Genomic DNA, 16,637 nt, shown 5'->3' on the forward strand with positions numbered 1-16,637 from the left:
GCATTAAAACAGACCGCTGATAGCCCACACCGTGCGCGGCGCGACGGCGAACCCGACCGTGTCGACATTAGGCAGTTTTAGCGTTGCCGGATAGCCGCCCGGTAGATACGGCAACGCGTTGCCGTTGATACCATTGCCAGGCTTGGCCAGCCACATTCGCCGTACAGTAGCAGCAGTAGCAGTTTCTCTGGTTGCCGTGTTTACTGTACGGTAGGGCTAAATTTCCTGTTGCTGTCGCGAAGGCAACATAATTCACGGGCGAATGACCGACGACGTGCTGTCTGCTGGTTGCTCTGTTTTTCGTTGCGCTGTTTGTTCGGGTAAAAAACATGAAACTGAGATCTTTTAGTTTAGTTTAGGTCAATTTATGTCTGTGTGGTACCACACCTCCCTTCGTTTTTTGTTCATTTGTATCTATTTTTTCTGCGATGCACTGTCCTTGCAGAGAGCTTTTCATGCGTTTCGATGCCCAGCCCACCAATAGTGACAACTGTGCTTTGCGCGCATCTCGGCGCATCATGATGTTGGATTGAGACAGCAACTTGACAAGCGCACCAGGCGCGGCTGTAAATACACCGGGAAGAAAAAAAAAATCATGGCGAGGTGGGACTGCACCGCCTTCCGGCGTACTCTGTGCCTTCCCTAAAAGCGATAGAGAGAGAGAGAGAAATTTCGCTTACGATGTTTTGTCAGCCGGTCGGATGAATCAAACCAGCTCGGAAAAAGCAGAGCAGAAAGGAGCGCGGTGAAATGGCTTCCTCAGCACAGCTGTAACTCTTCTGTTAATAATTTGAAAAAAAAAAAACTCGTGTCAGCCCATTCCTGATACAACGGTTTACAAACGTCAGAGAGTAGAAACGGCAATGAAATGGAGAGTTGACTTAGTTGCTGCATTCTGAATAAAAAAAAGACATCGTTAAAAGAGTAAAGGCACGTAATTTTGGTGGCATGCTTTCTTCTCTACAATGACGCGGAAGACACTACTACGCATGAATCACGATCTGATATTCGTCTACGGCCGCTATATAATTTACAATCAAATTTTTCTTGTTATGCTGTTTCGGTTTCAACCGCCGAACGATGGCTGCGACGTCAGAGTGCTTTTGTGCCACGTGAAGCTAGAAAAAACGTCCATATAATCGTTGCCTCATCGTTTTAATTTACTGAAGTGCTGAAGCCAGCATTCCTCAAGAGCCGGAATGACAACGAATGTGGAAGCAGCGATTATATTGTTACGTGGCGGCCAGCCGAAGAAAGAGACACGATGATCGATGGCAATGAGATGGTTTTTAATGGCCGGTAGCCTAGCGCGAGCGCTCCTGCCCGCGCCACTGCACAGTTCGTCTTCGTCACACTACCCGGGGCCACCGAGCGATCGTCTCGATCGATGACAAAGAGACGCGCGAAGTGGTTACTGGCTTAAGAGGATGGTTGGACAGGAACGAAAAAGGGGTGAGGTACGGGCCGCCACGATGAATAAGATGGCTGAATGATTCCTGGCCTTGAAGCTTCCGGGCCGCAGGTCGCCAAGAGCTGACGGTCGAGTTCCCAGGACGCGCCGAACGGCCTGGGCAGGGGATCGGTGTCTTCAGGTATAAGCGCCATTTCGGGTCGGTGGGGTCGATAGGTCAGGTCCTTGCGTCGGGTTCAGTTCGTCGTGTTGAGTGGTCGGGGCGGGGGACGGGGCGGGGGGAACAACGGCGAGGTCGGTTCGGGTCTGAAAGGCTGGGGCACGGCCGAGCGACGCACGCCAAGAACTCACGGCTGACGACCACGGCTGACGCAGGACGCCGAAGCTCCCCGGACCAGGATGTCGTTGGTACCCCTCAAGCTCCACCAAATGTTACGTGGCGGCCGGCCGAAGAAAGAGACGCGATGATCGATGGCAATGAGATGATTTTTAATGGCCGGTAGCATAGCGCGAGCGCTCCTGCCCGCGCCACTGCACAGTTCGTCTTCTTCGTCACAATATTGAAGTTTTTTCATGTCTCACGTGACCTGTAAGCACACGTTGACATCGCAGTCCTCATTCGACTGTCAAAACCAAAACCGAAACAGCAGGATAAAGAAATGAAATGCGATTATAAATTATTTAGTGGTCGTTGGAGAATACCGGGTGGTAATCCATGTATAATAATGCCCTATGTATCATTACAGCCAAGAAAACACACACCCAAAAGTTAGGTGCCTATACTCCAATAAGTACTGCCAAGGACAAAGAAGTCTGTCCCGTCTCCTTCCTTGTCCATTGTCACTGCGCTGTTGGCTTGCTTATGAAGCACAAAAAATTTTCGACCATAGGGTGGCCAGGGTCCCCTTAACAAACGAACTTGGCTCACTTCTCTGCATGGCAACAGTGTGTGCGGAGAAGCCAGCGTTGGCGAGATCTGGTTGGGGCGATATCCGTTCTGCAGCTAAAGACACCGGGCTCATCTGCTGTACAGAGTAACGACATCGGACCATGGGTGAAAACGCACGGATTAGGAATCGTGGGCAAGCGTTCAGCTTAGGAAACAAGCTTAAACCTCTGTGCAGAACACGACGAGGTGTCGAAGATAAGTTATATAACTGCGGATTCGTAACTCTCCTCGACGACTTTTAAAATAAGAGTGGGTTAAAAACCTCCCTTTTCACAGGTAAATTGCCTTACCACAGAACAAAACAAACCTTTTCTCTCCCAAAACGATAAGAGGTCATGCTGCATTCCACTGTTGAAATAAAACTGATGTGATATATATTTTTCGACCCTCACTACTATGTTGCGCACGCAACATGCACAAGGACCATTTCATGTTTACAGCATATGCCATGATGGTAGAACAACAGTACCGCAGAGCAGCTATACGTGATTTGAGAATGAGTTGATTCAATTACTGAATGCACTAACGTGGCACCCAGACAGAAAAAAAATTCCTTTAACTAATTCAAAAGTTCTTGTTGGGCGAATTGGTAGTTCATCTGATGTAGAGAGGTTTATAGCGCAGACAAAGACAAGGAAAAGAGAGGCGACTGTGTGTGTGTTTGTCGGCTCTCTTGTCCTTGTCTTTGTGCTATAAACCCCTCTTTAAGAGCACATCATCAGCTCTGAAGACCGGCCAAGACGCCCTGCAATCACGGCGACCACACGGTAAAGTGTTGATGTCGGGAGGGAGAAAACAAACAATAAAAAAAGCCGATCCCAGCCTGCACTGCATGACACTTCCCACTCACGACGCAGCATAAGCCCCGCCGCGTGAGGCGCGGTATTTGCCTCAGTTATTTCCTCAGTATTAAGGCGAAAGTATTTAATGACTCATGCTGCGTGCGTCCGTCCTTCCGTCCGTTGCGCTCTTGCGCATATGGCCTCCGAGATCACCTGCAGCACAAGCGCAGATAATCTCGGAGGCCATGTGTCGCCATTGGTAGTCCACTGCGCATGCGCGAGGTTGCGCCGCCGCGCCCGAGTCAGGCGCCTCGCAGCTGTCGACCGAGTCGGGTGCCGCGCAACCTCCCTTCTAGTGCTCGCTTCAATGGAGTCATAGAATGCAGGCAAACGCAAGTACTTAAGGTCTTAACCCCACATCAGTGATACAAGCAGCAACACCGCGCTAAAGGCTTTCGCCTCACCGCAGTTTAGGTCAACAAAGTGTCCCGCTGAATTTTTTCCCTCAGTTATCTAAAGACATATGGGATGTTTATAGTTGCGTCGTGAATACTCCCGCGTTGACTTGGTGACCACATCAGAAATAGTAGCTCCGAAGTTAGCAAATTCTGTATGAACGTCACTGTGAAACAGATTTTCTAAATGAATACACTAAGTGAATGTCTGGCGTGTGCGTAGTCTAACAGAGAAAATGCATTGGTGCGGTTATGGCAATTGGAATTGAGGAAGCGTTCATGTCGCTATTAAAAGAACAAATCTTCCCACCCAAGGCCGTAAAGTAGTGCAGGACTTCTTACACTATGAGACAGTGGTGTAGGCCACGTATGAAGCATTGTCCACGAGGAGCAGTCTCTCAGTCCCCCTTTCTAAATAAAGTTTGCCGCCATACCTACACCTGTCACGCACGTTCCTTGCCGTTTCCCACCGTTCCGTTCTGTAGCGAAAGGCGACAGTCTGACTGCGCGGAATGTCCAGATTGCTGGTATTGTTTAGCCTTCGTTCGATTGCACCTATCAAGCCACTGCCTGTTTCGATACCGTCACTTATCAGACGAGAGCTATTTGTCCAGGGTTTCTTCACTAGCCCGCCAACACCTGTTCACGAAGCTTTTTTTAGCCCTGTGACCAAAAACACCCCTTTTAAAATTTGAAGTTCCTTTTGATGGAGCTCGTGAGATTGATATCTGTTCCAAAAGTGACCGGTGGTTTCGTCACTGAGATATGCTGCCTTCGTATGACAGGCTTGCGCACTGTCATCAACGTGCTGCTTGGTTTTTTTCTACCGAACAAAGCACGCACGCCGAGTCGTGCAGCATGTGGTCAAAAATAATGGCGGAGCTTAACGTCAGGTTATTTGAAGTGGCAACGCATGTGAAGCAGATTATTCTGCTTCGCTGCTTGTGTACCTACGCTATCACTACAACTAGCAGCACCGAAGTGGAATTTGAATTCTTGGCGAAGTGAAAATGCCAAACAGTGTTATCTGTTCAAAGCTATGCCATTTTTATTATAGGAGCAGCAGGCACAAATCACACAAAGTAGCACAAAGTAGTCGTTAGAAGCACAATTTGTGTTCTACTTGGATATCGCTCTGTATGGTTGCGAAGAGATTAGATAGGGCTTTTAACCATCTCGTCCGACCCTCTAGTTGCCGTTAGCTTTTCGTGTTCACTGCTAAACCCTCAAATTTCTGTAGCAAAATCTGCATGCCTTCGGAAGCACTTGTACTCACTGAGGACACAAACAGCAGTAACTTGCAAAAGCATGCAGAGAAGCTGCTTATCTCCGGGAATAAGGACACATTCTGCTGTATTATTCTGTAGCTCAACCACAAAGTACAACTGAAAGTTTACGCACCTTTCATGTAAGACCCGTAACTGCGGGTATGTTTGATGTAAAGGCTGCGAAAGTTTGACCTAATCGTTTTATAAACAAACTTCTAACGCAAATTACTTCCAAATATCGAATACTGCAAAAAAAATTTCTCACACCAGCCGAGCCTAAGGTAGTTTACACTATGCAGAGAACACGTTCATGTTCCACGTTCTTAACAAATATAAGAAGCAAAAACAAAACTTACAAACAATTTTCTAAGACTGTCTTTGTGCTAACTAAAATGTAACATACTGAGACCCATTCTTTCGCGTAAGCTCATTAAACCATCCCATAATAAAATCGCAGTGAAAACAAAAGGTGGTCATGCAAACCCGAATGCTGTACTTATCTGAACACATCCGAAAAATTTCTTTCCCAAATTTACCAGTTGGCCAGCACCACAACTTCCCGTGATCGAAGCGTGTGACCATGCATTCTTAATTTACTGAGAGGAGATAAAAAACAAGAAACAGAACACCTTAGTACAAATTCCGACCAGCGAGCGTGCGTGTGTTACGTCGGCCACGAGTATTCTGTCCCAAGTCCTAATAGACGGTCGTGTGTTCCTCGGTCTCATGCACCGGGGTCTTATGGCACAGTAGTAGGGGTGCTGGGGGTAGGCGGAGGGCAACCTTCGTGCAGCTCCTGAGCTCATCCGCCTACACCCCAGCACCTCTACTACCCGGCTCCTCAACCTCGGTACTCAGAACGGATGAAATTTTCTTCGACCGACCGTTGATGTGCTTTGACTTCTTGTCACTAGATGGCGCTACTGTTTACGCGTTCGTTTGAGCGACGCTACCGCACGGCCAGCCAAAACTATACTTCGGAGCGGACAGCGTAACGCACGCAGCGCCTTAGCACTTTGTGTACGCAAGCACTCGCGTACGCACAGCTAAAACTGTCTATTAACTCTTCCGATCCTGAGGTTGTCGCCTAACAGTTGGCTACTCAACAAACAAAGAATGAGCGTCAGAAGTTGAAGAGAGCAGCGTAAACGCCCAAATAGAGAGAGGAAAGCCTTGCCAAACGGAGACGCCAGACTGCCGAGCGTAATAGACGTCGCATAGCCGCCGAGATAAAGCCTATGGAAGGCGTCAGTCAACGGGAACCAACCGAAGAGGATGTGAAGGTCCGTCGTGTGACTGATCACACCATTCGAGTTTCCGAAAGTACATCTGCGACCCGGACATTTGAAGCAAACTTTGTGAACAATCCGTTTCGACACATTTGGAGTGTGTGCGACAGACTGTGGCACCAAAAGGACTTGACACCAGTGAGTAATCCAATGTATGACACTTTGCGTTTGGCATTACCAGAACAACAAGCTCAACCAGGGAAACGTACCTCCTGCTACGTATATCCTGCCATAGATGAGCTAAGCCACTGCCGATTTTTTTTTTATGAAAGCAGCCAACAAGAGAGACTTTTTCTTTGCACAAGGCCAGGCTTTCGTGATGTGGCTAATGCGCGAGGACCATTCCCTCAGTTCCATTTGTGTATTTATAAGTTTAACGTATCCAGAAAAAGTGCGAAATAAAAAGACTTTTAATATACCTCAAAGCGTTAGATACATAATCTTTCCAAGGAAAGGGATAAAGGCGGGACTAAGAGAAGAAGGAGGTTCCGTAGTGGAGGTCTCCGTAATAATTTCGACCACCTGGGACCTTTAACGTGCATTGACATCGCACAGCCGACGGGCACCTTGGCGTTTTGCCTCCATAAAAATGCAGCCGCCGGTAATAAACGCAAATAAAGAATTCATACGCCAGCATTTCATGTCATTAGGGTCACATAAGACTAAAATCTGGGGGCTTCAGTACGTACATTCTTGGTCAAAAGTCTAAAGGCCAAATGTGTTTCGCTCTAGCCGTATAACAGCTATTACGGCACTGTTAAAGACCGAATAACCTCCAAATGCTAGCGGAAGATTTCTTCTTGCGGTACAGAAGCTCCCTGCTTGACTTGTGTTGTGAATGATCCGCTACACGGAGCATTCTAGTAGCATTCACTTCGCTGCAGCTGAACGCTGTGGCCTTATGACTTGTGACCAAGGCTGTACATACGCATCAATTATCATTTTCAGAAACCCCGTCTCGAGAGTAGTAGACCTCTGTGAAGTGTCGGCTGTTGTTTACAGTCTTCCTTAGACAGGCAAATATATTTGACTAAGTCGAATCAGCGTAAAATCAAACAAGGAACTGAGCAAATTCTAAAAGCTAGAAATAGGTAAATATATTTGACTGTAAGGTGAACCAGCGTGAAACAAAAGAAGGAACTGAACAAATTCGAAAAGCTAGAAATTGCTTGTTTGTGCTCGAAAATAAAGGAGCCGGGACAAGAGACACTCAGTGAAGGGCGCGCGGAGACATGCGCTGAAGAAATAAAATAATTAAGAAACGACTGTATAAGTGAGCAAATGCAGCGTGCGCGTTAGAAATGTAGTTTGCTTGATTCGGGGAAATTCCCGGCGGACAGAGCTCCATTCTAGGGTGTGTCCAGCTTTACAATACACATTTATTGCAGCGTTTTTAAAAAAGGCAGATTTTTAAATGATGCAGCATACTTTATCACACTCTTGTTCATAGCACTCGCAAATTGCAAGAAATCAGATGTCTCTGTGAAACGAGAAAAATATTTCGGCAAATTTTGCTTACATGTGTATTAATGGGCCGCGCACCCGTTCCGTGCCCGAGCCGCGAATCACCCTGCGGCACCTCTTTCTTCATTTCTCCTTTCACTGCCTCCTTTAACCACTCCCTTACGGCGTGGTTCGGGTGTCCGCTGAGATAAGTGAGACTGCGCCATTTCTTTTCCTCAAAACCAATTTTTGCAGCTTTTCTTGCAGTGGGCGCCGTCATGCTGCTGCTGCCGATGATGATGATGGTATAGTTGAGCACTAATGCCACCCCTCAAGCTCTCAATCCGTCAGCCCTTTTATATTTAGGGCAACTGTAAGAGCTCCACTATACGAGTGCTAAGCAAACCACGCAGCCTTGTTACTTCGGCAAGAACGGTACAGTCTTGGTCAAAAGTCTTAAGGTCGCAGCGTTCAGCTGCAGCGAAATGAATGTTCCTAGAATGCTCTGTGTATCTAACGGGCACGGCATCACGTCGAACAGGCAGTGGCATTCCAGGGACTCCCTGGCAGGGCTTCAACACGCTGTCGCGTTCACTCTTAAAGGCGAAGCTTAAGCGCCCTTCATTTTTTTTTTTTGGTTCCGTAATGTTTCACTTATAATTCTCTTTTCCACAGTTCGCTGCGGTTTAATCAGCTTCATTCATTAAATGTCAGTATCTGCCCCAGAAGTAGCTAGCAACACGAATCACATTCATGGTAAACAACTGCCAAAAAGACAAACGAACAGAGAGCACATGTTATCCCCTTTTGCCGCTTCTAAATTATTCCGGAGTCCTCCACTACGGCACCTCTTTCTTCCTTTCTTCTTTCATTCCCTCTATCCCTTTGCCTACGGCGCGGTTCAGGTCTTAAGGCACGGTTCAGCCACCCGCCGCGGTGGCTCAGTGGTTAGTGCGCTCGGCTACTGATCCGGAGTTCCCGGGTTCGAACCCGACTACGGCGGCTGCGTTTTTATGGAGGAAAAACGCTAAGGCGCCCGTGTGCTGTGCGATGTCAGTGCACGTTAAAGATCCTCAGGTGGTCGAAATTATTCCGAAGCCGTCCACTACGGCACCTCTTTCTTGCTTTTTTCTTACACTCCCTCCTTTATTCCTTCCCTTACGGCGCGGTTCAGGTGTCCAAAGATATATGAGACAGATACTGGGCCAGTTCCTTTCCCTGATAGCCAAATATTATTATTATTATTAGTTCAAGTGTCCGCCGATGTAAGAGACAGATACTGCGTCATTTCCGTTCACCAAAAACAAATTATTATTATTATTATTATTATTATTATTATTATTATTATTATTATTATTATTATTATTATTATTATTATTATTATTATTATTATTATTATTATTATTATTATTATTATTGAACGTCTTGATGAAGGAAATTGCAATCGAATACTTACATGGATCCCGTCAAATTCAGCTATATGTTTCCAAACTCGTAGGATTCGCACTGCGTCTTCTGCTGTGAGGCGGTTGGCTTATACCATATGGCATGGGCATGCCAGTAAAGCACAGCTATACCAAGAATTAACTACTCAACAGCTGAGTAAAAGCGTATAGGATTGGGCAAGAAGTTGATGCCAGCTGGGAACTAGTATCAATCTGAACAGCAGGCACTTTTTTAGGTGACAAATACTGTCATGACATGAAATCCTAGACAAAATCTTGTATTTACAAACACCTCAAGATGAAGTACATGAAAATGAAATGATAATGCCTTCTGATGGTAAAATAATTGCCACCAAAGGCTAGATAGTCCTCCTCAAGGCGGCACATGATACACGCACTCTGCAGTCTCTAGCTCCGTTGAAGATGCAGCTTGCGGGTAGCCTTCGAGCTCTGATGTCGCACCATGTGCTTAGTTCAGCTGCACTGTCACATGGATTGCCACCCTATCTGAACGGCATATATGGTTCCATGTTCGAGATGATCCACATTAGCTGTCGCTGGAGCAGCATCCTCCGTATGGCTTCAGTACGCCGCTCTTGGTTCGCCAGTTCGGTCTCTGCCTCGAGAAGACGGCGCATGCGCATTAGGACAGCAACTCGCAGCTCCCGCTCTCGGCTGTCGCACGTGGCACCTGCCATGCGTAGCAATTCTGCGCGATGTTCCCGGTAGCTGACGCTGGGTTCGGGACCTCTGCTGTCGGCGCGAAAGCGGCCGGCGCTTTTGTGCGAGCGCTTGTCATTGTCGTTGTTCCTGTTTTCTCCTGCGTGGATGGCGCTTGTTCCAGGCCCGTTGCCGTCCACGTCACACACGCCTCTGGCCTCGTTGTTGGCCTGAAAACTCTTTTGCTCGGCCTCTAACACTCTATTGCGTTCATATTCGGCGCATACGTGTGCCCGTGCCTCTAAGTTGCCTGCGGCATTTCTTCCTTCGCCTTCGACCTTTACTTCCGCACGCCTCTTAACTGCCTTTTCCTCGTTATTGCCTACTGCCTGCGTGCATAACGTACATTCTTCGTCCACGTTGTTGTCATCATCTTCGAAGCTTACAGTGGAACGATCGTCGTCGCTTTCAAAGACGCTGCTGTCTTTGCAGTCGGGGGACTCCGCCTCCTTTTCTTTCTTAACAGCACTGGCAGCCTCGCACAGCTTTCGCGGTGGAATGGATGTAGGTTCATTACGAGGGCTGTCGGGAGACATGAGCGAGCCTCCTATGGCTAACGACATACCCGGGGGTCCTGCGAGCACAATTCCGGACCGCTGCGTCTTATTGTCATCGGCGGATTCTGTGGCACACTTAAGAGGGCGGTCGGTACGAACGGGCGAGCCTCCTTTGGCTAACAGCTCCCCCGGGAATCCTACGAGCACAATTCCGGAACGCTGTGTCTTATTATCATCGGCGGATTCTGTGGCACGTTTAAGAGGGCGGTCGGTACGAAGGGGCGAGCTTCCTTTGGCTAACAGCTCCCCCGGGAATCCTGCGAGCACAATTCCGGAACGCTGTGTCTTATTGTCATCGGCTGATTCTGTGGCACATTTAAGAGGGTGGTCGGTACGAAGGGGCGAGCCTCCTTTGGCTAACAGCTCCCCCGGGAATACTGCGAGCACAATTCCGGAACGCTGTGTCTTATTGTCATCGGCGGATTCTGTGGCACATTTAAGAGGGCTGTCGGTACGAAGGGGCGAGCCTCCTTTGGCTAACAGCTTCCCCGGGTATCCTGCGAGCACAATTCCGGAACGCTGCGTCTTATTGTCATCGGCGGATTTTGCGGCACAATTAAGAGCCCTGTCAGGACGAAGATGTGGGCCTCCTTTTTTGTCGAGTGGTGTCTCCGGCGATCCCGCGTGCACAATTCCCGACCGTTGCGTCTTAAGGTCACCGTTGCAACAGCGAGCATCAGAGACCTCATGCGTGACCGCTGCCTCCTGAGGAGGCGGATGCGGCGGCTTCTCCTCGAAAAGTCTATCCGGTGATACACGTGGTTCGGCATCAGTCGAGTCGATGACCGACTGCTTGCTGACAGACTCGAGGTGCTGTTTATTATGTTTATCGGATTTATGTCGTTTATGGACAGGCGGTGAGTTGCTAAGGCTACCGAATCGACGATCCGGCTGCTGCTCTGCCAGTTCTCTCACGTGCTCCTCCTCATGATGTAGTTTGCGCTTCTTCTCGCGTTTCTCTTCCTCCTGCTTTTGCTGGCGAGGAGCGCGCGCCTCTCGACTGGCTTCTTGCGTGGCAACTTCGATGCCTGCACGTGTCCCTTGGTCGGTGATTACGCGGTCGAGCTGCATAGCGGTTGAAGTGCCGGCGTCGTTGCAGAGCCTACAAAAAAAAAAGCGCTATAATTTCAGTTTCGCATGGCCCTGGGCTACTGATTTGTATCTATACAGAGCCAGAAAACGATCCGTCATAAAGCAATAAGGGAGTAATTACTCATTGACATCCACCCGAGCGCAGCCATACGGCTACAAAGGAAAGCTATACAGCTTTCCCAAAATGTTTGCAGTTAAAGAAAAATTCGTCCTGGTCCGGGGTTCGAACCCGGGACCACCGCTTCACCGGAGCCGTCGCTCTACCAACTGCGCAAACCGCGGGGACGGCAAGCTTGCGAATTGATCAATACCTCGAAGTGGGAACAGTGTTGTTCAAATGTTTTAGAGGAATCCCCTAAGGTGGAGTAGATTTATAACAATGCAGGAATTACTCATCACTCATTTTTTTCTTTAACTACGAAGTTTCTGAGAAAGCTGTATAGCCCTCCTTTGTAGCCGTACGGCTGCGCTCGGGTGGATGTCAATGAGTAATTGCTCCCTTATTACAAATCTACTCCACCTTGGGGGATTCCCCTAAAGCATTTGACCAAAACTGTTCCCACTTCGAGTTATTGATCAATTCGCTATCGCCCTACCATAAGCTTGCCGTCCCCGCGGTTAGCTCAGTTGGCAGAGCGACTGCTCCGGTGAAGCGGTGGTTCCGGGTTCGAACCCCGGACCAGGCCGAATTTTTCTTTAACTACGAAGTTTCTGAGAAAGCTGCTTAGCCCTCCTTTGTAGCCGTGTGGCTGCGCTCGGGTGGATGTCAATGAGTAATTGCTCCCTTATTACAAATCTACTCCGCCTTGAGGGATTTCGCTAAAACATTTGATCGTCATAAAGCAAGTCACGTAGCAGCCATAAGCTACCAGGGGATCTCCAAACAAGCACAGCAATGCAGTATAAAGCCCTTTTCTGCAATACTAACCAGCGAAGCGAAAAATAGAGCGCAGGATAAGAAAAGAAAGGTTCCGATGCATGGTGGACAAGAAACAGTGTGAGTGGATGTTTTTTTTTTTTTTTTTGCTGGGCAGGAAGCTATAGCTGGCTGAGGAGGAGGGACAATTAAGTTTTCCATTTGTTAGCCATTCACAGACAACTAAAATCGCCTTTTGCCATTTCCACCGTTATTCCAATTACAGCGCCCAAATAGTGGGCCCTATTGAATGGGATGATGGACTGTATCATCGAATTCCAGCTAGCAATCGCGCTCGAGCTAGTCTACCTCCCGATCCTTGACTCTTCGCTATGTCCAGCCTTCTTGGACATCGCTTTTAATTCTGAGACGACTGCAGAACATTATAAGAAGCTGTTGTGAGCGTATTGATGGGAATTGTCTAATCAACCTATGCGTAGTAAATTGTTGCGTTTAAAGTTTGTCCTGCGCTCTAACCGAGTAGTTAAAGCTGCCATAAAAAAAAAACAGTGGGGTGCCCTTTTGCCAATAATGGCAGAAAGTACAAGCTTTCCGAGGAGGGATCTGCGGATACATTGATTATTAAATCTTATGATATGCGTAACATTGCGTTCACAAACAACTTCCCGTTGAAAAAATGCGTTTGTCGAGAATTTATGAGTATGTAAAATGCTCTAGCTGGCGTACTCTGTCTCACGGGAGGCCACTGAGTGGCGCTGGTCCATGTCGACATGCAGCTCTTGCAGGTGATGCGTTGGACCGGCCACCACCCGGAAGCTGTTTTCGGTGCAGCACCGTCCGGGGCAGCCCGCGTACTCGCAGCGCCAGTACTGCAGGTTGTCAGCCTCTTTCTTCAGCACGTACCGGAAGTCACCGATCTTCCTCGCGGGCTGCACAAACGCACCGCCGCAAATGGCATGCTAAACGCCGCGCTCTTTAAAGTTTGTGTTTGTAAGCGGCCTTGTTTCTGTTAACATCTGATGTTACACGTTGCGTACAAGTAGTCCGAGTTGCTTCATTTGTGACTCGGACTTTAGAAAGCGCACCTCCATAGATACTCGCCCGAAGACGCACTGCCAAAACTTCGCACGTTGACCTCACCACGAATGGCCTCACAGCTCGCAGGGCGTGCATATTTCTCAGCTGAGCACTTTAGGAACTGATCACACATGTGGTCGGAGTAACTTTCGAGGCTAAACACAGAGAAATAGGGGAGTAGTGTGGTCGCTTACAAACAATCAACCAGACAAGCAAACAAAATTTATACCGACTGCTGACTGACTGCGGTGGTTGATCACGACTCCAGCGAATTTGGTAGATTTCACAGCTGGTGATTTACTCTTTGATGCGCTGACATCAGACAGAGTCACTGCTAGTAGAGTAGGCTCCTTTTGCATAATCGACATCGGCGGTGCTTAAGTGGTGCGCCTCCCCAAACTCTGGTGCAGGAGCGATAAGGGCAGCTTGCTTGAATGCTTAGGTTTAGGTTTATGGCGGTTTAGCGTCCCAAAGCGACTCAGGCTATGAAGGACGCCGTAGTGAAGGTCTCCGGAAATTTCTTGGGGCACTGTAGGGATTTCTACCAGGACGACCGCCTGTGCCAGTAGATAGCACCAAACTTCAGAATAACGAAGTAGAATCGTTATGTAAGTTTCCTAACACTACCTCTTGTATTGCAGCGTTACGATAAAGTTAAAAGCATGCAGCGTTACAATAAAGTTATAGGTAGGGTATGCGAATACTGAAATTTTCGATTACGATTGGAATACGAAGATGCAGAAATAACCATGAAATATCGATTCGAATATAGAATATGTCCTTAATGAAAAAAATGAGAAAATTAAGTAGGCAAATTAATGTTACTCTTTGCAAAATAAGGGACGGCCTTTGCAACCGAAATAAACACACCTATGACTGACTCAGTATCATACAAAGAAAAGAAGAAAACATTGCGTGCACAGAAGAGTATACTGCTTGATCTGGCAAGCATAACAGTATGCAACCTTCACTTTGGTGATGCAAAATGAGTAACAAATAAAATTCATGAATCACGCATGACTGACGACTAAAATAACATGATGGGTAGTAAAACCCATTAATTCTGACTTGAATGGACCGTAAGAAGTGCGCCAATTATCTGAACGTCGAGTTACTGAATTCCTCCCCTCGCCCTCCTTTCAAAAAAAAAAACGAAGAGTTACGGACCATTCGAATATGCGGTAAAGCTATGTGTGAAGGCGCTCCATCGCAGAAGCAGCGAAAAGCCTATAACCAACGCGCAGTATATATGCATACTCGAAGAACAATCGGGAACCTAAGGGATAGGAGCGCACACTGTCGTCTGAACGGATAGACTACTTCTAAGAAGGGAAAGGAATGACAATCGATGCGTTAGGCACTGCCTGAAAGCGGCGCGCCGATAGGTAGAGCCTGTAATGGCGAAGTTGTGTCCTGGATACTGATGCATACTGGCGGATACTGGATACTGATGTATCCAGGATACAACTGGTTTATTTCCACTGTTTGTGCTGCAATGATGTCCAGCAAACACAAAATCACCATTTCTATCTGTACAAAGTTGCACCTCCAACACACGCAAAAAAACAGAGCGCCCAAATTTTATCATATTTTACTCATTAACAACGCACTATCAACACTTGTGTAGCACATCGCGTCGCGCCGAATCAGGTGAGTGTACAAGCTACATGTACTAGGCGTACTATAGTGTTGTGCTTTACTGACGCCGTCGTTCACCCTTGCCCCTTGCAGGATGCTTGAGGTCCCAATTTCGGGACTGGTGCTGGAATGTAATTCGTCGCTGCAACAAAAATTGTATATACGTTGCTTATTTCTAACGTAGTTTCATAAAGATAAGGAAATGTCACTTTAGCGATTATCTGTAACATTTAAGAAAAGTTAGAAAAAGAGGTCGTTAGGAACACTCGAGGCATGTCAAAGTAAAGTAAGTAACATTATTTAAACGTTTGGGGGCTACGTGGGTCCTTGTTCGGCGCTCAAACCACGAGCGGACGACTCAGTCATTACATATCCGCCGATATGGCGACATCGCCAAATAAGCCGATGAGGAACGGTAGTACTGGCAAGTCGTTATGTGGGTCGTTGGGGGCCATTACAGTTCCCAACGGCTCCGGGGCCCCATTACGCTCGTCGCGTACCGCTGTCCACTGGCCACCAAAGTTATCTGAGCAAGCGGCCTCTTCCTCACAGTTCATCCTTCGCTCGGGTGGCTACCCCGACTCAACAGTAGCGGCAGCTGTCGGGAACATCACGTACCTGGTTCCTGAAGACGGCATCGTATCTCCTCTTCCTGGCATTCTTTTTCTGCGTGTCTTCGCTGTTCTTCCGATGTTCTGCCTCGTCGTGATTCTTGAACTTCAGCATCGAATGCTCGACCGTCAGCAACATAGTGGCGAGCCGCGAAGGGCAAGTTTCAACTGCACAGCGCCACCAGTAGCGCGGGTGGTGTTCGCGCTCCAGCGTGAAGGAGTAACCTCTGAACTTGGCCTCTAACTCGCCATTGTGTCCCCGCACCACGCCGACAGCGTACGACGCTGCGCGCTCCCCTTCACTGAGTGCCGTCGGCGCTGATTCGAAAGGAATTTCTCGCGCGGTTCCCATTTTACTCACTAGCTCTACAAGCTGGTAGAGTGCTGTCACTCACCCGATGAGGCCTCAGTTTCTTTGTCGGCAGACTAAATCATTCCGCTCCGCCCTACCTTCGCTTTTGCGCGCACTACTGGGACAACAGAGTGCGGGTACAGGGGAGTAATCGCGCCGCCGATCATGTGACTGCATCAACGAATGCAACTTCGGACGACCTTCCCGCCCGCGAGATAAATCGAGCCCACCAGAGCCCTCGTGTGAGCAGCGCGGGCATACCTCCTCTCTGGGGCACCTCTCTTCTCCTCCTCAACTCTCTCAGCGCCCTCTCAACGCGTTCGCGCCGCGCCTGCCGAGGCCGAGCCAGGCGATTCCAGGCGGGCCGTGTGCACGTGGTCTGCGCCGTCTGTCTCTATGCTGGCGGCAACGGGGAATCCGAAACTTTACGCGCCAGCTGCTAAACTAAACGAGGATTAAAAGGACTAAACGAGGATTAAAAGCGGCGGAGGGGTGCTCTCTCGGCCGTAGAGTGGGACCGCACTGCATGCGCGGTACGCCGAATTTATTCGTTCGAATCAACTCTCCGAATCAATCAAGTTGGTGCGCGCGCGGTTTCAAACAGCCAACAATACACCCAACTAATCTCCTTGCAGTGCGGCACTGTTTTTTATGCCTCTGCTGTTCAGTGG

General features: G+C 48.3%; 1 protein-coding gene across 2 annotated transcripts; it reads right to left on the minus strand.

Moving 5' to 3' along the window:
- Positions 1–9,292: 9,292 nt before the first annotated feature.
- LOC144098652 (uncharacterized) lies at positions 9,293–16,162 on the minus strand. Of its 2 annotated transcripts, none has more exons than XM_077631455.1 (3): positions 15,622–16,159; positions 13,015–13,217; positions 9,293–11,421 (listed from the first exon to the last, which is right to left on the minus strand). In XM_077631455.1, the coding sequence occupies exons 1-3, from the start codon at positions 15,964–15,966 to the stop codon at positions 9,546–9,548; spliced, it is 2,424 nt and encodes an 807-aa protein (XP_077487581.1). In that variant the 5' UTR covers positions 15,967–16,159; the 3' UTR covers positions 9,293–9,545. The 2 variants fall into 2 exon arrangements, with proteins under 2 accessions (XP_077487581.1, XP_077487582.1); XM_077631456.1 differs by having other exon boundaries at positions 11,234–11,421; positions 13,025–13,217; positions 15,622–16,162.
- Positions 16,163–16,637: the final 475 nt, after the last annotated feature.

This window comes from Amblyomma americanum, chromosome 7 (genome assembly GCF_052857255.1).
Source record: "Amblyomma americanum isolate KBUSLIRL-KWMA chromosome 7, ASM5285725v1, whole genome shotgun sequence".
NCBI lineage: Eukaryota > Metazoa > Arthropoda > Arachnida > Ixodida > Ixodidae > Amblyomma > Amblyomma americanum.